This window comes from Ailuropoda melanoleuca, chromosome 7 (genome assembly GCF_002007445.2).
Source record: "Ailuropoda melanoleuca isolate Jingjing chromosome 7, ASM200744v2, whole genome shotgun sequence".
Taxonomy (NCBI): domain Eukaryota; kingdom Metazoa; phylum Chordata; class Mammalia; order Carnivora; family Ursidae; genus Ailuropoda; species Ailuropoda melanoleuca.
The window spans coordinates 104,962,744-104,990,497 of NC_048224.1; the positions used below are offsets into that span (position 1 = coordinate 104,962,744).

The 27,754-nt window shown below is 33.1% G+C and overlaps 1 protein-coding gene across 1 annotated transcript in view; it reads right to left on the reverse strand.

The window, feature by feature from the left end:
- Positions 1–27,754, reverse strand: part of KLHL1 (kelch like family member 1) — a 320,540-nt gene that overhangs the window by 199,527 nt on the left and 93,259 nt on the right. The window contains 1 exon segment of the mRNA XM_034663802.1: positions 10,047–10,229. Coding sequence (XP_034519693.1) covers positions 10,047–10,229 — 183 coding nt within the window.

A 27,754-nucleotide genomic window follows, 5' to 3' on the forward strand; every position in this document is an offset into this window, starting at 1 on the left:
GTCCTGAATGTAAACTTACCTGTCTCTGAGATTCTTATTGGTTTTTGCTTATTTGCCTCTTCTTGTGACAATGTAATATTCGTTTTAATATTGTGAATCTAAATATGTCTTTATAACCATATGAGGCAAGTCCTCCATCTTTTTGTTGTTGTTGTTTTAACTATTAGTGAAGTTTTATTCATCATATAAAGTTTAAAGTAAGTTCGTTAAGTTCTTCGAATAAGTTAAATGGAATTTTAATTAAAAAGGCACTGATTTCTGATTTTATTTTTGCTGATCGTTGGTATATTTATAATATAAAATCATCTAACACAAAAGTACAAAATATTTCTCCATGTATTCAGGGTATCCTGTCTGCTTTCTATTCAAATTTTAAAGTTTTCCCTAAAATTGGCTTGTATATTTTTGGTTGATTTCTTCATACTTTACAGTTTTGTTGGCTTTATGTGTAGTAACTTCTTAAAAAAAAATATTTTTTGTTGGGTTTTTGGTTTAAAATTCATTAGTTGAAACTATCATAAATCCATGTTTTATCTGGCACACTTACTGAATTATCTTACTAGTTCTTTGACTCTGCTATTTTTTTTTCCTAGGTAGATGATTATATCACCTGCAAATAATCTCATTTTGCTTTACTGTTTATTTTCTATAACTCTTTTTCTTTTGCTTTTCTTAAAACCTCATCCAGGACTTCCAGTGTTCCAGTGTTGAACAGTCACTGTGCCAGAGGGGGAGAAAAATTGTGTTTTTCTCTATCTTCAAAGGAACACATCTGAAGAATCTCTTTTTAGTAAGATACTTGCTGATTGTATTGGTATGTAACCTTTACCATGTCAGAAAGACCCCTTTAATTTCTAGCTTTGCTAACCACTGTTAAAATATATGGGTGTTAAAATTCATAAGAGGCCTTTTATCTCAATCAAAATTATCTTTAGGATTTTCTATTTATAATCACAAGAGAGATGAACCTATAATTTTCTTTTGTTGTATTTTTTCTGACTTTTGAATTAATATTACATAGCTTCATAAAATGAGGTGGCAGCTTCAACTCTTTTTAATTTTGTATAATGACTTTAAAAAGCAATTAATTTTTCCCTTAAGATGTTCCAGAACTTACCTGAAAAAATATCTTGGTTTGACTATTTTGAGAAAAGGTGACATGATCTCATTTTAATTATTTAATAAACTACATGGCTTATTTTTGTGCTCTATTTCTTCTATATCAACTTTTGTATTTCACATTTTAAAAATTTATCCATTTTATCTCCATTCTAAAATTTATTGATATATATTAATTTAGATAAAATTATGTTTAGCTTTAATTCTACATATGTATATTCTCTATTTGTTCTTTTGGGTGAATCTTTTCATTGTCTTTTTTAAAAAATCTCATTCATTAACATTATAACTACGACTTTTTTGCATATAGATGAATGTATTTTTTAAGTGGTTGTTCTTGAGTAAGGATCAGAATATTTCTTTTTCTGTAAAGAGGCAGATATTACATATTTTAGGCATATATATTCTGTCATATACTTCCCTTTCAAAAAAAAAGTTCAATTGATTAAAAATGCAAAAATAACTTTTAGCTCATGATCTATACAAAATAAGCCACACACCAGATTTTGCCCCTGCACCGAAGTTTGCTGATTCCATCTAGAGATAACAATATTGATCTTTAACTAGTAAGATTGTCATCAAATAAAAGTTACTGCTTCATGAATATTATTAGAGCCTTACAACAGCATAATTCTGCTTACCGAATCCTGATCAATCAAGAATTTTTTAAAAGGAAGAACATATATGTGAAAGTAAAAATTTATTTTATATTTATCTCCTTCTTCACCTTTTCTGGGGCTCTACTCATTCCTGAAGAAGTGGGCTTCTATCTGCTATCAATACCCTTCAACTGGAAGAAATTTTTTTAGTATTTCTTGTACTGCAGGTCTGACTACAATAAATTCTCCCAGTTTTCATTTATCTAAAAAGGTCTTTATTTGGCTGCATTGAAAATATCTTTAAAAAGTTATTTTCACTTGATTTAGAATTCTAGCCTTTGGGACTATAAAAGTAATATTCTATTATAATCTAGGCTCCAATGTTTCTAACAGAAAATCAGCTTTCATTCTTATAATTGTTTTCCTGAATTACTATGTCCTTTATATCTCTTTGTTGTTACTTTTTTTCCCTCTTTATCTTAGGATTTTAGCAGTTGACAATGATATGCTTACGTGTGGTTACTTGGAATTTCCTCTGATTATGGTTTTCTGAGCTTCCTAGAGCAGTGGATGGATCTTTTTTGATCAAATTTAGAAAGTTACCTGCAAATAATTCCTATTTTTTTCATCCAATTCACTCTCTCTTTCTAGGACTCTAATTACATATACGTTTCAGTAATTGACAGAACCTCACAGATTGTTGGGTCTTATTAGTTCATTTTCTTTTAACCTTTTTCTACTCTGTGTTTTACCATAGATAAATTTTAGTCGCTTGAATTTTTCCAAATCTCTCTTAATATTCCCATTGCTTAATTCATTATATTCATCTTTTCCTACCAATATTTTAAATTATTTTTCATAGTTGTTTAATGCCCTTTACTGATAATTTTAGCACCTGGATCATCTCTAGGTTGGTTTCCACTGACTGATTTCACTCTTGATAATGGATTACATTCTTCTGTTTTTTCCCCCTATATTGCAACTTTCGGTTGTATAATGGTCATTATTAAAAAAAAAAAAAAAAAGGTTGAGGCTAAGAAGGGAGTGTCATTCTCATTTTTAGTTTTTTAATTTTTTTTCTGTTTATGCCACAGGTTTCTGATAGCTTTAAAGAAAAGGTATAAATATTTCATTTTCTGATGATATTGTCATTTTAAGGTGAGTGAAGATTTTTCATGTATTTTAAAATCCTAAATGGAGGGTTGCTTGGGTCATTCAGTGGGCTGGGTGTCCAACTTTTGATTTTGGCTTAGGTCATGATCAAGCCTGCATTGGGCTCTGTACTCAGCTAGAGTCGGTATGTCTCTCTTCCTTCCCTGTTTATGCTCTTTCACTCTCTCTAAAATAAATAAATAAATAAAATCCAGAAAATCCTAAGTGGAAATATAAATTTCCAAAACACTGAGTAAAATTTTTGGCAATATATTCTGATTCCAAAGAAATAGACAACTGTAAAAAAAATGCATTGTTAAGAGGTGTGTTTTTCATAGTTGTTTACATTAGAAATTCTGAAACTTCTTTCTGTTTAAAATAGGTTAGAGGAAATTTAGTACATTCTTGAAGATCACCAGAGGAAGGTTATTCATTAATGGGAAATGAAATTACAAATTTGGAAAGGGAGACTAAAATAAATACTATGACCCTGGATTGAAATCAGACATATCAGTGTAAACNATCAAGCCTGCATTGGGCTCTGTACTCAGCTAGAGTCGGTATGTCTCTCTTCCTTCCCTGTTTATGCTCTTTCACTCTCTCTAAAATAAATAAATAAATAAAATCCAGAAAATCCTAAGTGGAAATATAAATTTCCAAAACACTGAGTAAAATTTTTGACAATATATTCTGATTCCAAAGAAATAGAGAACTGTAAAAAAAAAAAATGCATTGTTAAGAGGTGTGTTTTTCATAGTTGTTTACATTAGAAATTCTGAAACTTCTTTCTGTTTAAAATAGGTTAGAGGAAATTTAGTACATTCTTGAAGATCACCAGAGGAAGGTTATTCATTAATGGGAAATGAAATTACAAATTTGGAAATGGAGACTAAAATAAATACTATGGCCCTGGATTGAGATCAGACATATCAGTGTAAATTTACAGTTCTTAATTTAAAAAAATAGAAATACTGTGTGTACTTGTGTGTACAAGTGTATGTACATTAAGGGATCCTTGGAAAAAGAACAGACCACAGGGCTGAAACAGGGAAAGCACAAAACAAGCCTGGAACATCTTTTGTTCTAGAAAGTGAGGAAATGCTTAAAAAGGGATGGGGGATATGTCAAAAGAACCAAATATGATGCTTACATCTTTAAGCTAAACAAGGGTAAACTTTGGATGCACTTTTCTTTCTTTTTTCTTTAAAGATTTATTTATTTATTTTAGACAACAAAAGAGAGTGTGCAAGGGGAGGGGCAGAGGAAGAGGGAGAGAGAGTCCTATTAATATTAATGCCTAGGGTGGAAATATGTTCCATATTTAAAGTTATAAATTTGTTACACATATAATTGAGCCATTAGTAACTAAACATGTTATATCTTTATATCCTCAAAATCTGACAAAATGATGAAGGTACAGATATCTTCAAATATTTATTACATACCAATTAGATAGAACAGTGTCAAATCAGTTTTATCAAAAAGAACTAAATATAACATTATATGCTATGAAAATAAGCTGTCATAAACCAGAGAGATATATATCATTCTTAGAGCACAAGAAGTATATTGATATAAAGTTAACCAGTTTAATCTTACACACAGAAAGGCTTTATTTGTAACAGGGAGACATCCATATAGCGGAAAATATGTAACCTGTAGAATTCAATCTTAATTACATGAAATCTTCTCAAACAACTATGACATACAAAGTATGTTCTATTCTTTCATTCAGTAATGGAAGCGCAAACAAGTTTATACTGCATTTAGGTTAAGTGACACATGAGATGGGAATTAGATTTTGGAGGAGGAATTTAATGCATAATAGAAAGTAATACCTTTATATGTACATATATAAATACTATTAATAATGCAAGGGAAGCAAGAGCAGAAAATGCATAAATATGTGAATGCATGCAGTCATTCTGGAAAATCTCTCATTGAGGTCATCACAAGTTTATTTCCTTACAAATCTATTAAACTTTTCTAGCCCTACTCCAATTTATTGTCAGTGTTTGACATTGTTGACCTCCTCCTCTTCTTTAAAACCCCTTTTTAGCTAAGGCAGTACAGACTTTGTTATCTCAGCTTACCTCTGATTTATTGACTTCCCTCTCTACTCTTACTTCTTGACCCTTTCATTGCTCTAGGTTTTTTCTCAGACCTCTAAATTTTTCCCTCTAACAGTCACTGTTTCAGAATCATCCTTGAGCATGGCTTTAATTATTACCATGATGGTGGTTTTAAATCTTGTCATGTATCTTGAACGCCTACAGAAACTGCTCACCAAATAGCCCGGTAGTATTTCAGGATGCTCTAAACTAAACTCAGTCTTCCCTGTGAGATTCTTTTTTTTCATTTTTACTTCTCTGTTACTAATTGGTGCACCACCAATGTATTGAACTTTCAGAGTAGTTCATTATTTATGTCTCCTTCTCTTTCATTGCCTATATCGAATATGACACAAAATCCATCCTTTTGAATTGGACTTTGTGGTTACTCTAGCCAGACCCCCTTTCTGAGGCACAACTATGCCCCCCATGCCAGTGATATCATCTAACTTGTCCCAGCTGTCCCTTCCCTTTAATCTCTACTTGGCCCAATAGGAGCTGCCTCCCTGGGAATTTACGTGTCCTGCTCCTCTTACCTCATCCCCTGACCGCCACAACCCCCCCCCTACTGTCACCTGTGAGTGGGCCCAATGGCAATGAATAATAAAAGCAGAGTGTAAAATGCTGTTTATTTCTTCAAAGTCTGACTAACTCTGCAGCAAGTCATGCTCCAGAGCTTCTTGCACTTAAAGATGAAGCGCGGCTCTAGCTGATGGCTACAACTTTGATTTGCTCCTGCCTCTGCCCTATCCTTTTCCCTTTCTTCTGAGGACACTTTTTAAATAAACCACGCATACTTGAATTCCAGTCTCCAGCTCCAGTTCCAGGAAAACTTATTTATGACATGGTTCTCCAAAATATTTCTCACTTCATTTCTTTCTCTATACTTATATAGTACTCATTTCATGCCTGGATTAACTCTAACAGCTTCCTAGACCATTAACTAGCTTTTGCTGTGCCCATTTTTTGTACTTTTTCTAAAGTGGTCCCATTTTTCAGAGTTATTTTTGCAAATTATGATAGGCAGTCTATTGTTGTTAATACATTATTTCTACAGAACTGCCTGGGTTTGAATTCTGTTTCTACCTCTTAATAACTTGGGTGAATGTCTTAATTTCTCCATATCTCCATTTTCTACTCTGTAAGAGATGGGTAGGGAAAATAAGGATTTCCTTCCTTTTCAGGGCAAAATGGATTAGTATATTCAAAGTACTTCCAGCAAGGCCTGGCACATAACCAACACAGTGAATATTAACTAGCATTATTTTTATTATTGACTTAATTATGCTACTCCCCTCTTCGGGAACCTACATGAACTTCTAATTTTGCATATGATTTCAAATCAAATTTCTCTACTGGTTTTCAAAATCTGTCATAATCATTTTTGTCCTACTTTTACAGTTTAATTTCCCAGGATTTCCAATACGATGACTCCACTTTAACTAAGCCAGTATCTCATAATTTTCACAAATTCTTTACTTCTCTATTTTTTCCATATTATTCTCAGTATCTAAAATAGCACACTTGTTTTTTTCCACGAGGCTGACTGCAAACACAATTTCTCTGAAAACTGCTCATTTCCTTATTTGATTGTCTCTTGCATTTGGAATCAAAACCATATATATTTATTGCAATTATAATGTAATATATAATCACTATTACAATTTTCTTAATTGTCCTATGGGTTATTCTTTCCTCCTCAAGATTATTGCAAACTTGGTGTGGAAAAGTGTCATGTTTTATAATCCCTTTACATCACCCACAGGGAATAGACCAAGGCATACATGTTTGATATACATTTGTTTATGCAAGGAAGATACTTGATGTACTGCTGAATATTACTAGTAGGTATAAGGAGGACACTAAAATGATACCTAAATGATGGGGAAACAAGTGAAACAAAGGTTTTTCAGCTTCTCTTATCTTCCCCTCTCCTAGTTATATCAGGTTAAAACATATATACAATATAATCAGAACAAAAACAAAGGGTTTTATAGAGAGCCCTTTAACAGTCATAATCTATTAATTTGATTTGAAAGTTTTGAATGATGAGATAATAATAAGAAATTAAATATACATAACTTTATGAATGGATATTTAGTGAGTGCTTATAAGATCAGCTTTCAGTGTCTTTCCTGAAGGAGCAGTAGATCTTAATGTAAATTGTTTCTTTTTTCATTATTTGAAATTATTATAATAGCCCCATGTTCCAGTGCTAATGATGGTAACATCATATATATTTTGCCCAAAGGCAATATTCTTCTGCGCTAATCAAAATATAACAAAATAACTTCAAAATCCATTCTCATGTTACTAGTGCTAAGATGATTATTTGTTTAAAGCAAAGAGCTAATCTTGCATTAATTACTATCATTTTACTGTGCAAAAACTGTAAATAAGGATGTTCAATGTAGGCAATTACTAAAAACCACACTTGCCTTTTTCCAGTGCCCCATAAACGTTTTCCCACATATTTGTTGATGTATGTTTAACTTAGAATCACTATTATATAAATTACTTATAAAATAGTACTAAAGTCTTAAGTCATGGTGTAAAGAGAATATAAGTCCTTATTTGCATGAATTTAGCAGACAGCCTTAGGCTAAAATTTTCTTGTCACATTTAAGGAAAATATAGATAGTTGAGAATAATTACTTGCTTTAATATCTGCTACCTATACAAAATATTTAAATGTTCAGAGTAATATGTATGAAATGTTTTAGAATAATCTAAAGCAACAAGCAATTTTATTTCTTAGTCATCTGGATTCTTATAAAATAACTTGTATAATTAAATTATTTAGAAAATAATATTAACAATCTAGATAAAAAAGTAACAAAGAAAACGATACAGAATATAATTAACATGGGTGAATTTCTCAGTACATTGGTTAAAATTTCTTCAAATGAGAAATATTAAATTACTACAAATATAAAGCTATAAAATAAGACTATGTAAATGACATGAAACACTGCTCTTTTAAAATACTAATGAGCATTTGATGTGCTAATATACTTTTGAGTTGATTGAGTCCCTTTATCTTCTTAAACACACACATATACATATATATAATATACATATAATTATTTAACCAGTTTATAAGTTAAATGAAGTAAATTTAGTTACAATCTCAAATTAAGAATACCTCTTACAATAGAATTTTATCTAGATGTTATTTAGATGATAGTTCAGGATAATTTACATATTTGCCACACATATTACAACACTGAATATCTCAATAATAATGACTATTTGTTAATGGCTTTCTTGCCAATAATAATGCCATGTCATAGAAATACTTTAAAATGCATATGAATACTATATTATTAAAATTGTTGCTATAGTTAGCTGATATTTTGAACCCTACCAGACCTACATTAGTTATTCAATGTTAAATGTTCCCTCCTATGCATTTCTAGTGTATCAAATTCACTTTCACATTTTAATATTGCTGTCATAGTAGAAATATAGCTTAATTCTTCAGGAATTTTTTAATAGTCAGCACTTACATATATATTTTCATATAATAAAATTTAAATTAAAAATACAGGAAAGAGGAGTACATTAAAAATATTTTTTATATGTTGATAACTTACCCTTTCTACCAATTCATTAGCAATAATAGTATTAAACAACATACTTCAAGGTACCCTAAGGCTATTTGCCTATATGGTCAACTATTTAAAATAATAAAATAATAAGTATCAAAATTAAATTAAAATTCTTTTCTCAATTACAATTTCAAAATAAAAAATAGAAAAACAAGTAAAAACACAACATCAAATTTAATGAATTTTCATAAGTAAACTGATAAATTCATGCACAAAATAACTGGATGTTTAGTTCATGTAAATTAGAATTATAAATCTTAAATATATAAGGAATGTTTAAAAGTGTATTAGCTTTCAAATATATTGGACCTTAAGAATAATGTTAGTATGTTACAAATTTTTAAAAAATTAATAAATGGAAAATAAAGATGTCAACATGAAATGCTTTGAATTTCCTAGTTGAAACAAATACTAAATACCCAAGATAACCTAATTTCCTTTTAATTTTGGCAGAAACATATATTTCATTTCAGACCTTAGGTACATTCTCCTAAGTCAAAATGGATTTCATCTTATTGTGATCACGAATCTCATAAAATCGACTATTTATCAACCCTAGGTAGAGGAAGTTTTATTTTTGAAGTATTTATATTTACTTTTTTTATTGAAAGAGATTACTTAAAATGGCATTATAATTCTCCCCCCAAAAGAAACAAAGAGTAAAAGAAAAATAACGCAAACTCCCTTAAAAATGTGGATTCTCAACTACTATAGATTTAGCTGTGATTATTTGACAAAGCTTATTAGGATACCTTTATATTACAATTTCAAATTCTGCAAATGTACCTGTATGCTTCATCTTTTGTTTTTTGCATTTAAATCATAGCACTATAAAAGATGACGTGTTAATAGATGGTTCGAATATAAAGCTATTCTCGCTGTTCTTATTGGAAAATCTTAACTTTCATTCACAGTTTTTTGATCATCTAATCTCTGAGCCTGACAACATTTGAGAGCATAACAATTACTTAATGGATAAACACATGGAAACACACAAACACAATATTTTTATAATGAAATATCACACATATCATATAAATTGTATGATAAAATACTTGGAAATTCACAATAAAATATCAAAATCAAAACATCTCGATTTGCATTTGAACCCTTTTCTTTCTTCCACGAATCAAAGGCTTGAAATCTTGCGTTCTTTAACACCAGGATCAGCAAACTATGGCCCATGGACCAAGTCTGGCCTGCTGCCTATTGTACAGCCTACAAGCTAAGAACAGATTTGATATTTCTAACGGTGGGAAAAATCAAAGGATGAATATATTCCATGGCAGGTGAAAAGTATATGAAATTCAAATCCTAGTACCCATTAATAAAGTTTTATTGTACCAAACACAAAAAATGGATTCTTAGTTCTCCAATCATAGATTTATATTCTACACACCAGATCACTTCAAAACATATGAATGCACGTATCCAACAAAGACAGGTTACTATACCTGTGTGCAGGTATCTTTCGGTTCCCGACAATCAGAATAACATCACAGAGTTGCTGTTGTTTCAAGTAACTTTCCATTTTTCTGAAGGTTTGCTCAGCATGGTGAACAGCCTGATAGAATTCTTCAGAGCTACTGGAGTCCATATCACTTTGAGGTGTCAATGAATGGCTAGTTGCTGTCAGCCTACAAATCACACACAAAAAAGATGGTGTTTATAAAGTGCTATGAATTGTCCAAAACAATGCACAGAGTTTTAGAGTTTTATAGGGAAAATCAGTGCAAGTCTCCTTATGTTAATCATTATTAATATAAGTCAGAAAAATCTACTTTGGGTGAAATAATTTGTTCTAGGAAGCAATAAATGAATTGTTAATTATCTTTTTTCTAGTTTTAAAATGATTTAAAAGATGGGTTATCTATATTTAGTAGGACATTAAGTTAAAAAACCTGAAAAAGTAACAGAAATAGTAAATTACTAACATGCCTCTTCTAAAATTGATTACTAATAAAATGTTAATTTAATTCGTTTGAAATTGAGGTAGATCATCTAATTATACTATTCTAAATTATGATTCCTCTGAGGTTATAGTAAACGTTCCTTTACTGAAGTAGGTGATTTTCATGATGAGAAATTATGAAACTTGGTTTGTAAAAAAGATTGGCAATAAATTTGAAAGTAAATTGTTGAGTTTCATATTCCATACCCAACTAATTAAAAAAATATATACAAAATGTAGTAGCTCAATACTAACAAATATTTTAACCGTATATATGAATGTATATGTGATAAACTTAAAAATGTTGAAAAATAAGTTTGGCTTTTACATCTATTAATATCATAGACTGTTTCACAATGAAGTCTTTAAAATACCATACTCCGTATTAAGGATGGGACTCTCAAAATATGCACAATAGGCCCAGAAGACCTAATGAAATATTCTGATGCTGTGCTAATTAAGTGTTTGTAATAATTTAAAAATGAAAATGAATTAGTTTTTAACAATAACAATTAAAACAAAACTTGGAAAGGATGTTACAAGGAAAGAAAACTAATGGCCATTCTCTCTTCTAAACATATTTGCAAAAATCCTAAGCAAAATACTAACAACTAAATACAAAACTGTATGTAAAAAATAAATGTATATATGGGGCTCCTGGGTGGCTCAGTTGGTTAAGCATCAGATTCTTGATTTTGGCTCGGTCATGATCTTAGTGTCATGAGATTGAGCCCCGCATTGGGCTCCACACTGGGCATGGAGCCTGCTTAAGATTCTTTCTCCCTCTCCCTTTGCCTCTCCCACTCCCCTCATTATATTTTGAAAAATTTTTTTGAATTTTTATATATATATGTAAAAAAGAAATGTATCAAATGAATAGTGGATAATGCATCACAAGTAAGTTGTACCTAATTAAGGAACACATTTTAATCATATAGAACAACCTAATTCATTCATATAGCAAACATATTTAATGGAAACCTTTCTTCCTTGAGACGAAAAATGGAATTCGTTACTATTACCTCTAGTCAACATTTTTCTGGAGGGTCTTTCCAATGTAATGTAAACAAGGGAAAAAAGAAATAAAGCCCATTAGAGTTAGACCAAAAAATACATATATACCTGCTATTATTTCCAGAAGACATGTTTGTGCACATAGAAAATCCAAAAGAGGGGTGCCTGGGTGGCACAGCGGTTAAGCCTCTGCCTTCGGCTCAGGGCGTGATCCCGGCGTTATGGGATCGAGCCCCACGTCAGGCTCCTCTGCTGTGAGCCTGCTTCTTCCTCTCCCACTCCCCCTGCGTGTGTTCCCTCTCTCGCTGGCTGTCTCTATCTTGGTCGAATAAATAAATAAAATCTTTAAAAAAAAAAAAAGAAAATCCAAAAGAACTGCAGACAAGTTAACAAATCCAAATCCATTAAAATTATGTGTGTTCTCTGTTATCTACAGTATTTGTCTACACAATATGGTTACTTTCATCAGACTTTACCAGTTTTCCTTTAAATATTTAAAACTAATAGANAGAAAATCCAAAAGAACTGCAGACAAGTTAACAAATCCAAATCATTAAAATTATGTGTGTTCTCTGTTATCTACAATATTTGTCTACACAATATGGTTACTTTCATCAGACTTTACCAGTTTTCCTTTAAATATTTAAAACTAATAGAAATTTTGCCGTACCATATGTTTGCTTTNAAATTTTGCTGTAACCATATGTTTGCTTTTCACAAATTTGCAAATTAGAACCCCAGAATATGGTCATTTCCCAGTGTGTATTTTAGGAATTCAGGCTCAGGCATATGTGGCAATAACATTCTTCTACACATTAACACATCGAATAGAAAAGTCACAAAATGAACAGCGGGATGGACTTTTATATCTAGAATGAACATATTATTATTGGGTTACAGGTAATTGTGGAGAACGAAGTCAGGAGCACAGGTTGCCAAATAAATCAAAACTGCCCCACTGAGATGCTGATGTTTCTGGTACTGCATGGATAGGGTCCTAAAATCAAGATACTAGAAACATCCCTGCAGAATAGCTCCAGATAGGCTTAAAGGGGGTTGGAGACAAAGACTACACTCAGATCCTTATCTTAATTTCCTACAAGTCAAATAACATACTGAGGGCAGAAAGTTTTATACCTCACTAAGATATTCACAGCCTGAGAAATGTTAGCAAGAAAAGAATTCAGTGTAGTAGTTGATCTACAAGTCACTCAAGTTGTGGTGGACATGATATTAGAGGAAATAGTGAAAGAAATAGAGTAATACAGTTTTAGAGTTTGGTGAGATGAAAGACAGCAAATCAAACAGGGCATAGAATTTGACATGATTTATTTAAAGCTAATTATTCTCAAGGTAGCACCATCTTTTCCATAATCCAGGTATACTAACAAATCTTGACTATAATACAGAGGTGGGTCTTTTCTGAAGAACTTGAAAGTAATTTAAAAGGATACATCAAAAGAACAGAGAGCTAGAAACTAGGATCCAAACTATTTTTTCAGAGTTGTTATTCACTTCCAGCTTTGTTCCTAAAAGTTCTAATATTCTGAATTTCTCCATATTAGATCTGAAAACACTAGTTATTTTTCTTCAAGGTTGGTTGATCTGTCAGAAAAATGGTTATGTTGGTTTGACTTGATTTTCTCCCTATAAAGTCCCTGTCACAGTGCTTGCACATTTTCTCATAAATCATTTCCTGATACTAGGCGTGAGTAGAACTCCTTGACCTTGACCTTTGACTCAGGATTTAAAAAAGGAGTTTCCACATCAGAATACTCAGGATTCTTAAACCACAGTTTATTATTTAATCTTCCCATCACATATCCAACTGTGTTGGTTTAACAAAAGAGACTAAAATTTTAGGAAATGGAGATTTTATCTTTATAGTGTTTCCTATAAGCATAAAGTAAAAATCTGACATTATATTATTTCTGGTATTGTTTAATTTTTATGTCTTCAGCCTAAATAAACTTTATAATCTCTTTCCAATCTAAGAGTCTCTCAGATGTTAGGATCTGACACTGTATTTTTTATCTTTATTATGGCCCAACAACATAAAGCTTCAAGTTCCAAGAAATGCAATTTTAAAAGGGCAATATAATTTCTTCCTATTTGAATTTAAACATGCTAAAGAATTCACCAACCTGTGATATACAAAAAAATACAATTAAAAATTTTTCTTGATTTCACAAACTACTCAAGCCATAGCTATTCCTTTCTACTTCCTTTCACAACCATAGATCTTGAAAGTATTGTCTGCACTCATTATCTTAATTCCTGACTCTGTGAATACTCCTCAATCCATTGCAATCTAGCTTTCTAACCACCCATATAATGAAATTGCTTTTGCCAAGGGCACTAGTGTCTTTTCTTGTGGCTTTATTTAGCTTTCATTTTCATTTCTTATCTTAATTGCTGAGAACTGACCAACAAGCATTCCTACTCCTACGCTTAAATAGTTCAGGGATGGACATCACTTACTTTTCCTGTACCTAACAGTCCTGAGATGAAGCGTACTTTCTTATTTTTGTGCTAAACAGTATTGGGATTGGGTGGAAATAACTCTTGCACCAGGAAATAGTTATTTCTAGAAGATTAGACTGTGAATTGACTTAAAAAAAAAGCTACAAAAAAAAAACAATTACTCATCTGTTTTTATGTTAAGACTCCCTACCTATGTGACAACTTAAAGCTATTACATTATAAATTTTGCCCATTGCCAATCAAGTTCCAGCCTCCATGGTTCAAATTACATATTATATATTATAATGCCTAATGATCTGATATTTTCTTCAAGTTTTATTACCCATCGACTCTCCTAGGCAGTTAGGCATGAGGGAGGAGAGATAGAGCAGATGCTGGCCACACTCTGGGAACCACCCCGAGGGTTAACAGCCACATCTTTAGAGCCATTGTTTGGGGTTAATAGAATAGGAAGGCCTAGCCACAAAGCTGGCTCAAAGGCCACAAGAGGACTGCAGAGAGCTGAGCATGTGCACAAATGGTGCAGCTAGTACCTTTAAGGTCACAGCAAAAGCTCATTAGACACTCATAAATATACAATCCACAAATAAATACAATTATAACAGACTGCATCAGGGGTAGGTGCATTCACAGAGGTCAAAATGTTATATAGCTACCAGCTGTCAATCAGAACTGTCAATCAAAGCTGAATTTACATGTACACAAAGCAGGCTTAAGGGGACGCAGCTAGAGCTTCTTGGTGCCATTGCCACTCTCGCTCCAGCAGGGGCCCGCTTTCACTCTTGAAAGTGTACTCTACTCAATCTACTCTATAAACTCTACCTCCCCATTCTGGTCTCGGGTCTCCAGTGCTTTGGCGATTGGGACAGGAACTGAGTGACCCAGTAACAGCTCAAGCTCTAATTCTAACCACGCTAAGTAATTTCAGTATGTCATGCCTCTTTCTTCTACAGCCTTTGCACATATATTTCTCTTTACCTGAAATCTTCATGACACATTGACATGCTTATGGATAAATTTACTTCTTCAGAGATCAGTTTAAATATTACTTCTTTCAGAAAGACTTTTAGTTCTTAATGTTTGGGGGGGGTCATGGTTTACCCTGACACGCTAATTACCCAGTATAGTTTACATACGTCTTTGGCATGTAGAATATTTTAGGAGTTCAATTATTTGTTGAATAAATGAGAGAATATTCTATGAGAAGATGGCCTTGGCCAAGTACTAATCTTAATTTGTTACAGTTTTCTTGTTTTTTTCATAGAACACAAAAATATACTTTTGGTAAAGGAATTTATATCCCCAAACCTTACAAAGTGCCTGGCACACCTAGGGTAGTTAGTAAATGTTTGTGTGAATTGCTATTGTTGAATTTCAAATAGCTTCCAGAGCTCAGGAGAAAAAAATGCATACATAACTGCTATAACCCAAATATGAACTCTTTTGCATTCTCTGATAGTACACTTATGTACATTGTGAAAATACTAAAGAATACACTAGAAAATACTTTTAAAAGCCTTTTCTTTTTTTAAAAAAGTATTTATTTGAGAGAGTGCACGCAAGCGGGGCGAAGAGGGGGAGAAGGAGAGAGTGTCTTAAGCAGACTCCTCACTGAGCAGGGAGCCTGACACAAGACTCATCTCCTAACCCTGAGATCAGGATCTGAGCCAAAACCAAGAGTTGGTTGCTTAACTGACTGCACCACTAGGGCGCCTCTAAAGATCCTTTAAACAGAAAAGATCCATTTATTTTAAACAAAGTTCCATGATTAAGATAGGTCCCAGCATCATTACTATGTCTTTTTTTTTTTTTTTAAGATTTGTTTCTTTATTTTAAAGAGAGAAAGGGTATGCTGGGAGTGGAGAGGGGCAAAGGAAGAAGGAGAACCTCAAGCAGACTCCCCACTGAATGCAGAGCCCTGACTGGCAGAGGAGGGTGGCAGGCCTTCATCCTAGGACCCTGAGATCATGACGTGAGCTGAAAGCAAGAGCTGGACACTTAACCGACTGAGCTACCCAGGCGTCCCTTATTATTATATCTTTAATGTCACTATGTAAAAGTAGAAATAAAATGAAAAAAAAATGTGAGTAAGTTAACTTTTGTTTTGAGGGACTAATTTAAAAAACATTTCTGTAATATCAGATAAAGGAATTGCCAATACATAATTCTTGGGCGAGTCTTGAATGTAGTGAAAGATGCTGTTATTTAAGTGAAAAAATAACTATTTGTTTTAGCCGTGCAACTTAGTGCACACTGCAGGCTTCCCTTCATATCAGGTTTCCATTAGTAAAATATTTATTTTAACTTGTAAAAACATTTCTGGTCAAAGTTTGCTATTTTATTCCTTCTTTACACTGCTTAAATATTTTATATGAAGCACATGTCATTTCAATTTTAAAATTATGAAGTCATTATTACAAATTACTATGTAAACAATATCAAAGATCAGAAAGTAAGCAAAAATTATCAGACAATAAAGCAAAATATTACATATTTATTTAACTTTGAAAGTTCTACACCTAAATATTTCATTATTTAAAAAAAAAAGAAAGAAAGGAAAAGGGAAACATTTTTAAGTAAATAGGTAAATTTGAAGAATCAACTTTGCATTATTACAATTTTAGCAAATGAAACATCATCATCATATATCAGCATGGCAGAGTAAACCAGTGTTCAAAATGAATGTCTATTTATACAAACACACTAATTTCAAATCTTTTAATAACCCCCAAGAGAGAGGTTTAGATCCAGGAAATATTAGAAGGGATAAAGTTCAAGCACCAGGTGCTACTACTTAGAAACAAGAAAAATGAATATAGTCATTAACGTTGCTTCTGGGTACAATTTTGTCTTATAAGATAACTGGAATTTTAAGTAAGCCTTTTTATCAGAAGTACTGAAATATACACACACACACACACACACACTGGTAAGACAGAATAATAAAAAGAAGAACTCACGAGCTAGAGAAAAATTATATATATTCTAGGCTGCATCAGTTACTACATTTTGAATCAATTAATTTATTTATAAAATAGAATATCATTAAAAACCTCCTCATAGAATGTTTGTGGAAAGAAATAAAATATGTATTTGAAGCTGTTAAGTATATTTCTAATGAAATACCAGATGTAAAAATGTAACCAATAATATTTGTAAAATAAAAATAGTACTTTTGGGGAGCCTGGGTGGCTCAGTCATTAAGCGTCTGCCTTTGGCTCAGGTCATGATCCCAGCGTTCTGGGATCGAGCCCCACATCAGGCTCCCTGCTCAGTGGGAAGCCTGTGTCTCCCTCTCCCACTCCCCCTACTTGTTTTCCCCCTCTAGCTGCCTCTCTCTCTGTCAAATAAATAAATAAAATCTTTAAAAAAAGAGTACTTTTATGAATTAGGTGTGTATCAGTACAGTGCAATATGCTGCTTGAAAAATTACATCTACCCTTAATAATAAATAATCATGTAAAACATAAATAATACTTTGTTGTTTTTCTCTTCTAAACTTTAAAATATATGATCTAGAGGTATACCTATTTAAATTAAAAGTATTTTTAAATGTTTGAAATTTAAAAATTGAAATATTTTCAATTAGTTGAAATTAGTTTCAAATAGTTGAAATATTTTCAAGGACTTTAAATTCAAAATAAAGAAAATCATGATTGAGGACATGATGAGAATAGCTGACAAATAAATTATATTTAGATGCTGAAAGTTCTCAACAAAAAAAATGTCAAATCTGGGAAGAAAGGCAACTACTCAGAGGGAATGGGAAATGCTATAAAATCTGAAAGTGTTTCTAATACGAAATGCAGTTGGAAATTGATATATGAATGATTAATTAATGCAAGTTCTGCTCTGAGAAGATGTACCACAGAACAAAGGAACTACAATAATGCGTAGGTACCTGGGAAGTGCCTGTAGAGAAAGACTCACAGGGTATCAAATTACGGTGAAATAAAATGCTGTGTTTCTACTCACCCAGGATTCAGAGGAGTGGCTCTAACAGCTATTGGGCTAATGGAAGCCTGAATGAAAAGGGATCCTAGAATCTGTAATGTCAACATTTCCTAGTATTATTGTAGAAGAAAAAAAATGCTTATGTATATGGACACAATACAGCAGATCTAGCATAGCCAACCTGTGTAACTGTAATTATCAGATGGCCTTGGGAACATACTTTTCACCATCATGAAATTTATTGGCAAGGAGAACAATAGCATACTACTAAAGCTCTCTGGTAAGTACTATAGGTTCTGATGGCACAACTGAATTGAGCTCTTGATGTCAATGGCATTATTGTACTGGATGATGACACTTAAGAATTACAGACAATGTAAGCTCTGTTGTCACCAGAGACTACTGCCAGTTGTCCAATCAAACCTGCCACCTATTAAGGTAAATAAGGTTTTCCTAAGATATAGCCACACCCATTTGATTATGTACCTTTTGTGGCTGCTTTCTTGCCACAACAGCAAAGTCCAGTAGTTGTGAGAAAGACCATATGCCCTCTAGAGCCAAAAAAAGTATTTACGATCTGATCCTTTATTAAAAAAAGAAAAGAAAAGAAAAAAAGAAAAAAGAAAAGAAAAGAAAAAAGGGGAAAAAAAGAAAAGAAAAGAAAAGAAAATTGCTGGTCCCTATTATGATCATAGGAATGGGATCGTGATCAGTTAAGATTTTAGTTACTGAAAATATCTCTGGAAGATACAACTTTATCATGAGGTACCTGCATGAAATGGATAGTCCATTAAGTTATTACTTGGTCTGTTTAATCAGAAAAAGCATAGATCTTTTGTGTAGCAATCTTAATTGAGTCATCATGGTAGGACTTTACATCCTCTCTCTGTTACTTTATCTAAATTAGTTCAGAAATTCAGAGTTTCTTCAGTGATTATAAGACTGGGTTCTTTGGAGAAAGAACCCTGAAAAATAGCCACATTTCTGTAATGGAAATACTTATCCATGTTTTCCCTAGACATCAAGCCCTAGACACTATACAATTAAAAATATGCAAACATTCTAGTCGTTATTAAATATTACACCTGAGTTAAAACAAGTACCTTGCAAATTTAAACTGCCACCATATCCACTAGACAGGGAGGAAGCCCATGAAAGCTAAGCAATGAAGTGGGTATTTGCCTGAGTCCATACCCTGGTGCACTCACCAGGCTAATGGATTCAGCCTGCAGTTATTTCCCTCGTCGCAGAGTGCACAGTTGGAAAAACTGCATTCAGAAAACATCACAATTCTCATACTGGTTTCCTGACCCACAAAGGAAGGTCTATTAAAGAAGAATGTGTCCACTGAATTACCACCACACACCTACAACATAGTAAATCCAAAGCTATACTGTATTCATTAAGAAATTTGCAGGTTATCAGTGCACGTTAAAAAATTAAAATATGAAAGGGGCACCTGAGTGGCTCAGTAGGTTAAAGCTTCCGGACTCTTATTTCAGCTCAGGTCATAAACTCAGGGTTTGGGAATCAAGCCCAGGGGCTAGCTCTGCGCTCAGCAGGGAGTCTTTTTCTTTCTTTTTTTCCCTCTCCCTCTGCCCCTCCCCCTGCTGGCAAGCTCTCTCTCTCTCAAATAAATAAATCTTTTAAAAAATTAAAACATGAAAGAGTAAAGATTCTATTATATTCCACCTTAATTAGTTCATTTGGTAGGTGCAAATTCCAGATGGATTTTGAATAATGACTAGATTATCACAAACATAATCAGGTAGTGATGATAATTATAGCTGATATTCCAGATGTGATATTTTCCAGAGGAAAATCAACACAACCCTGTCACTTAGTATGCAGCGATCGACCTAGAACACTTTTTTTTTTCTCAATCAACATTATTAAGGAGATCAGAACTTGCTTACCTTCTAACAGGAGCATCAGCATCATTTCAATGTCTTACGACAGGGAAATGGTAACTACTCTTCTCTTTACAGTGTGCAAGAACTTTTATCACCTTGATATCACATAAAACATTACATGTTTCCATGACATCTGTGACATTATGATCACTGGATCCGGTGGGAGGAATTAGCAAGTATGTCTTCCTTGCCAGAGAGTGGGAGAGTGAGAGAGCTGGAGAAAATCTTGCAAAATTTAAAGTGCCTATCACATTGGTGAAAGTTCTAGGGGTAGAGCAGAATGAATATGTTAAGAAATTACCTTTAAAGTGAAAGACCTTAAGTGCCACCTGCCACTAAGAAAAAGGCACAAGGTTTGATGGGCTTTTTTGTTGGAGACATAACATAAAAAATTTAGGTGCTCTATACCCCCCAGAGTGCCAGTAAACTCACAAATATACCAACTCTGATCGAGAGGCTTCTGCTGTAGGTTTGAGCTGTGGAACAATCAGTTCCGCTCCTGGGGCCTTACAATCCAGAAGAATAAACATTAGAAGTGTCTGTAGCTGCCAGGGATATTAAAGGAGCCCCACGGCCTATAAGAGAATTAGTCCAGAAAGACTTCATGAACAAAATCATAGCTCTTCCAATAAGCATTCTCAATTTGAGAACCATCTCCTGGTTTACCACTGGATCATAGAAAAGACTGAATGCTGGCCAGGAGGCAACTATGAGCTGGCTAGCCCATTATGATTTACAAAATCATTAAGAAGAATGTGTGCACTAGCGTTCTATCATAATATAGAAATGGCATATATGAGAATGGGCCTCAGCAGGTCCAGAAGGAAATTGCATGAATATGTGGCTAGACTCACTGGAACCTATTTCTGCTCTATGAACACTTCTGCTTCAACCAGTTCCTAGGGCCTCACATTAGTTTTCTATTGATCGTAACTAATGACCACAAAAGTATCAGCTTTAAACAAGCCAGTTCGTGCGTGTCAAGAGTCAAGACATGGTTCAGGACCTCTGATCAGGGTCTCAGAAGGCTGCAGTAAAGGTGTTGGCCAGGATATGCTATCATCTTGAGGCTCAACTGGGGAAGAATCTGCATTCAAGTTCATGCAGGGTGTTGGCAAAATTCATTTACTTGTGTCTGTAGAATGGAGGAATGGGCTTCTTACTGACTTTCATCTAGGTGATGCCCTCAGTTCCAGAGGTCATCTTCAGGTCTTGAGGGACACCCTCAACTCTTAAAGGCCACCCACAATTTCTAGAGGTCATTTATAGTTCTCTTCCACAGAGGTCTCCTCACTAGGGCTGCTTTCTTCATCAAGTCAGCACAGAGGATCTCTAGAGAGAATCTAAATGCAAGATGGCATTTTATATAACATAACATAATCATAAGAGCAATATTGCATAATTTTTGCCATATTCTATTGCTTAGACTCAAGTCACAGGTCCTTCTCATACTCAAGCAAAGACATTCATCCAAGACTATGAATGCCCGAAAGCAGGGATCATTGATGGTCACCTTCATGTGTGCCACAGACAGATCTCACAAGGAGACTATGACCTGTTATCAGGAATGGTGAAATCATGATCTGAGATGGGCCTGACATAAGTGCCTTTTAAAAAAATTATCAGTCTGATACTACATGGAATTCTTGCCTACAATTACTAAAACTGAACACTAAAATTTTGGCAGTCCATTTTCAAGTGTAAATTTTCTCCTGACCAGCTTTAGGCTCCCCGTGACACTGAATCAATAGACAAGCGAGGGAATACTCTGTCAGGTAGGGTGATTAGTCCCAATTACTAAGGAAAGAAATTGGGTTGCTTTTAAAATGTGTTAATGAGAAATTGTCTAGAAACCTGAAGACTGACTGTAATGCCACTGAACAATCCTATATCCAGTGATAAAGATCTGTTTTGACAACCCATTCAATACAGGACAGTAAGGACGCAGCACCTTCAAGAGCAAAGGTTTAGCTGACTCCACCAGGTAAATAACGTTGACAAAACTGGTATTGTTAGAGGACAAGATGTATATGGAACTGTTGAGAGACTAAAGAAGTTAGGATTGATAACCTAGGTCACCCACCAGCCACACAATTCACCTTTCATTTCCCTTGTATGGATATCATGAAACTATGGTATGGTATGCCATAGATTTGGTAGGACATTGATTCCTACTGAAGAGATTAATATTTCATCATTAATAAATTAGAAAACAAATCCTGTTTTGGCTTTCATTAAACATCAAAATGTATAACTAAGCTAAATGTAAAATTACTGATCAGTGTTTGTTTTTCCATTTTTTTTCATTTTTATTTAATTTCAATTAACTAACATATGATGTATTATTTGTTTCAGGGGTACATGTCTGTGATTCATCAGTCTAATATAATACCCACTGCTCATTACAACACATACCCTCCCCAATGTCCATCACCCAGTTACCCCATCCCTCCACCCCCTCCCTCCAGCAACCCTCAGTTTGTTTCCCATGATTAAGACTGTCTTATGATCAGTGTTATTTGTGATGGTACAGAGTCCACAAGAGTTACTTCTTTTAGAAAAATGAAATGAAACAAATTATTTAAAAAAGAAAACAGTTAAAATTTTAGTAATCATCTAGCATGCCTTAAATATATAGGATTTAGAAGAAGATGTTCTTAAAATACAAAAGCTGTTATTGGTATTTTAGCCTATAAGTTATTCTTTTTTTAAGTGGTAAAGGCTTCCAATTAAAAAATTTCCTCCAGTTATCATGCTTCTGACTATTTGTAAAATGATAATTTAATAAATTTATAATTGTGACAATAATAACAGCTAACCTATATTGAGCACATATAATAGCAGGTGCTCCTCTACTTGATCTCATATTTGACCTACAACTACTTCGTGCCCATCTTATAGGTTTGAAAACTAATGCCAGGAGAACTTAAGTAACTTGTATAAGGAATTGGACATGAAAGTTTGCAAAAACTCTATGACAGACTCACTCTAAAAGTATTACTCTAAGGTAAACTCAAGCAAAACTTTAAATAACCTAGATTATAAAAGATAGAAGAAATAATCATCAAAATGCCAAAAAATGTTTAATTGGAACAGTATAGTTGTTGAATCATAAGGTGCATTTTATTTTTTTAATTTTTTTTAAAGATTTTATTTATTTATTCAACAGAGATAGAGATAGCCAGCGAGAGAGGGAGCACAAGCAGGGGAGTGGGAGGGGAAGAAGCAGGCTCATAGCAGAGGAGCCTGATGTGGGGCTCGATCCCATAACGCCGGGATCACGCCCTGAGCCGAAGGCAGACGCTTAACCACTGTGCCTCCCAGGCACCCTATTTTTTTAATTTTTTAACTTTTAATTCTTTTTTGAGAGAGAGCACAGAGTGGGGGGTAAGGACAGAGGGAGGGAGAGAGAGAGAGAGAGAGACTCTTAAGCTGGCTCCATGCTCAGTGCAGACCCCAATATGGGGCTCAATTTCACAACTCTGAGATAATGACCTGAGCCAAAAATCAAGAGTTGGACACTAACTGACTGAGCCACCTAGGCGCCCCTTATGTACATTTTAAAATAAAGAGTATCCCACGTTATCCCTTAAAAGTCTTAGAAATTGAATTTGGGACATAAAAGAAATACTACTATCTTATCTTATACATTGAAAGGAAAAGCTAAAAATATGTGGTGAAATGCTAAACTAAATCTAAAATCACTAAAATAGGTATAGTATGTACAACATTCTAACAAATAAAAGACTTAGCCCTCTCTCATCCCCTCCAAAAAATAACTCAAGGTAAATTTGATCCATCCACACCGCATCTACTGAGGTGTCAGAAAGATAAGATCTTAGGAGTAAGAACCACACAACAGAGTAAGCTACTCTATGCCCACCCTAACAAAGCATAAGATCACTCCTCAGCATATCAAAACAGGCTACTAGTAAAGTGACAGCTTGTCAAAACAAAATCCAACACTTTTCAAAAGAAGACAACGTAATGCATACTCCTTTTTACATAAATACAAAGTCCATTATGTAATTAAAAATTACTAAACATGCAAAGAAGAAAAATATGCCAAAGAACCATGAAAAAAAATGTACTCAGCAGAAAAAGACTCCAAAGTGACCCAGATGTTTAGATAGTAAAGGAGGCCTTTAAAGAAGCTATTATAAACATGTTGAAGGAATTAAAGGTCATTATGGTCAGGTGCCTGGGTGGGTCAGTTGGTTAAGTGTCTGCCTTCAGCTCAGGTCATGATGCCAGGGTTTGGGATTGAGTCCCTGCTCCGCTCTGCTTCTCCCTCTGCCTCTGCCTCACTCTCTGTCTCTCATGAATAAATAAAGAAAATCTTTAAAAAAATATCTAAAAAAAAAAAAAAAGGTCATTATGGTCTTCCTGCATGAAGAGATCAGGGATGGAATCTAACAGAAAAAAGTTTCTATAGCTGAAAACCATAATATCTGAAATAAGAAAATAAACTGATGGATATAATAACCAATTGGAATTGGCAGAAGAAAGGGTCAGAGGTAAAAAAAAAAAATTAAAAAATAAGCAGGGCCTCAAAGACGTGGGAAAATATCAAATGATCTACTCTACTATAACTGGAGTGTCTGAAGGCAAAGTGAGAGAAATAGAACAGAGAAAACATTTAAAGAAACAGTGGTTTAAAATGTTTCCAAATTGATGAATACTTCAGTCTACAGATCTCAAAAATCACAGTGCACTCCAAGTAGGATAAATACTAAACAAACCCCAAACCAATGACAAAGGATGGATTATTTAACAGATGATCTTGGGACCACTTGCTTTACATTAAAATTAACTTAGGTCATTACCTGATATCATAAACTGTTAAAATGCTAAATATACATGGCAAATCTATTAACAATTAGAAGAAAAAGTAGTGAAGAGAGCATACTTTTGTATGATTTGAGTGGGATGCATTCTTATGCAAGCCATAAATTCCATATTTCTTAAAGGAAAAAGGACAACAAAAATATTTTAACTATCTTTATGAGAAAAAGATCATATTTAAATACTAGCCACACTTAGAGAAACAATTTAGCTTAAAAAACAAACAAGGGAATAATACCTAGATTTTCAAAGCACTTTTAAAACACAATAATGAAAAAAAGACAAATAGAAAAATAGACAAAAGATATTTTCATTTGATTCAAAAGAGAAAGCACAAATGGAAAATAATTATATTAAAATAAGCTGAAACTGAAATAGTAATTATGAACATACAAAATATACATAAATATTTTTGCCCATAATACTGGAAACATTTTAAAGTACTGACAATCAAGGAATATGCAAGTCTTGTCTTGAAGCATTATAAGAATATTTCTTAATGAATGAGGGGATTAATAAAATTTCAAGGGAAAAACTAAGAGTCAGAGAAAAGTGGATGCTATGTTCAGATATGAGGAAGCAATCAAAGACACTGAGATGCCTACAGAGGTATGTTGAGAGTAGAGGCTGAAAATGCTTTGAATGAAATATTAAAGAGATTAGAATTTATCTTTTAAGCTGCATCTAATGAGATGTGTTTCATGTAATACATTCATCATGAGATCTAAATAGAGATGATCAATTTGCAAAATGCCATATTCACTGTGTCACTTTAGAGATTCCTGTTACACATGAAGATAATGAAGGATATGGATAGAAATAAAATGAGCTTAATTTTGCTTAGCTCTGTTTTCCCAAATACATTTATCTTTGAGACAATATATAATGTTTTATTACATTTGTTTATTTCTCAAGGAGGAGAGAGACACAAGAGGATAACCCATATTAATATCTCATGGAACTTGTGCACCACAGAACACTTTGGCAAGAGCTGTTTTAAGAACTTAAACATTTAAAAGTGATGGAGTGAAATAGCTGGATACATGGATTAGAAGGAGGAAAGACTGCAGACAAAGGTATATATTGGGAGACTATTATAGTAATCAAGGGAGAAGATGACACGGACCAGATCAGACCAAATACAGGAAGTGTTAAGAGAATGGGCATAGTTTCAGGAGTTAAAATAGAGGTAAAATCTACAAAACCTGAAGGACAATACATGTATTTGAATAAACCCATTTTTAGGTATTAAATCATATACAATAACTCTTTACTAGTTTATTCCCAGTTAATTCATACTGATTATAACTTTTATGTGAGACCTACATTTAAGGTCAACTAATGGCCAATGTGGTGTACGTGAGAATTTCACATGATTATTCTAAATAGAAATGTATTATACAATGATTGATTAATGGAAATGGGTTCCAGCAGTGAGAGGCTGGAAACAGAAATAAACTTTGGAAATGGAAAAACTTTCGACTACTGTATAGAGCTGATAGGTAGGAAACTGTAGGATCAGATAATAAATACTCACATGACGGATGACAAGAAAAATGAACATAAACACATTTGACAAAGAATCCAGGAGCTAATCCATGCAATACTAAGGCATCAAAAATTTTGTGGCTTTTAGTTTTGTCTCGGCATTTTCTTTGGTCATAGACAAGCTCATTGAGGGCTACATGTTAGCTATCTAGTAACTGTGTTTTCATTTGAAGTATTACAAGTGCTAGCTTTTTATCCTGCCCTTCCCATTTACCAGTTCACTCTTCCTTCTTTGTCTTATCCTCTTTGCTGATGATTTAATGTAATTAATAACTTTAATATTATCAACCTATTCCTGTATCACATTTCTTTGTGCACCAAAACCTTATATGACATGCAAAAGTTATCACATGGTTCTTAAAGACAAAATGTCTTAGCATTAAATATGCTTTGGTTAAAATGTTATCATTTTCCCACTTTTCATTACCCCCAAAGAATTTGATTATATAAAATAAAATGTTATGCTGAGTAAACAAAACCAAAGTTATAATACCAGCAAAAAACAAAACAAAACAAAACACCAAAACAAAAACCACTAACTAAAAAAAAAAAAATACTAAATTGGTATAATCACTTAGATAATTATACTTACAATTAAAACTTGCTACGAATACACTTTATTTTATTACTTTTGTGGAGACATATGTACCTCCATAAAGACTCCAACTATTTTCAATTAAGTAGGGAAATCCAGTTAATTCAATGTCTTACTTAGAAAATAATTTCCTGTTGTGCAGGTTTTTAGAGTGATAATGTGATTGCAAAAGCCCTTGAAATTAAGAGGCATAGCTATGCCTTTATATACTTGCAATATATCTTCTTTAACAAGTTGCAAAACTAATTATTAAATGGGTATATGGGGCTCTCTGCATATTTTCAATGTTTTTTGAGAAAGTAAATTCAGAAAAAATATTTTTACATGCAAATTTACTAGTTAACTAAAGCTAAAAATTCATATGAGTTCCTTTTTTCAGAAATGGCAAAGAAAACATTGTCTATGTTTATATTATGAAAAAATGTACATGCCTATTCCAGAATCATGCAAAATGCTAACGTACATACAAAGAAATATACGGTTGACACTTGGACAACATTGGGCTAGGTGCGCAGACCACCACTACCCATTCCTGTCCCCAAGAAGTAGAAAATAGGGTGCATATAACTTTCATCTTCCCAAAAACTTAACTGTTAATAGCCTACTGTTTGCCAGAAGACTTACTGATAACACAATTAACATATACATATACATAACATGTATTATGTCCTGTATTCTTTCAGTAAAGTGAACTAGATAAAAGAAAAATGTTATTAAGAAAATCATAAAGAAGAATTAGTACTATAATGTATTTGTAAAAAAATTGTATATTTGTATATTGTATATTGTATATTTGTAAAAAAATTATATATATTATATATTATTATATATAATATATATAATAATATATAATATATA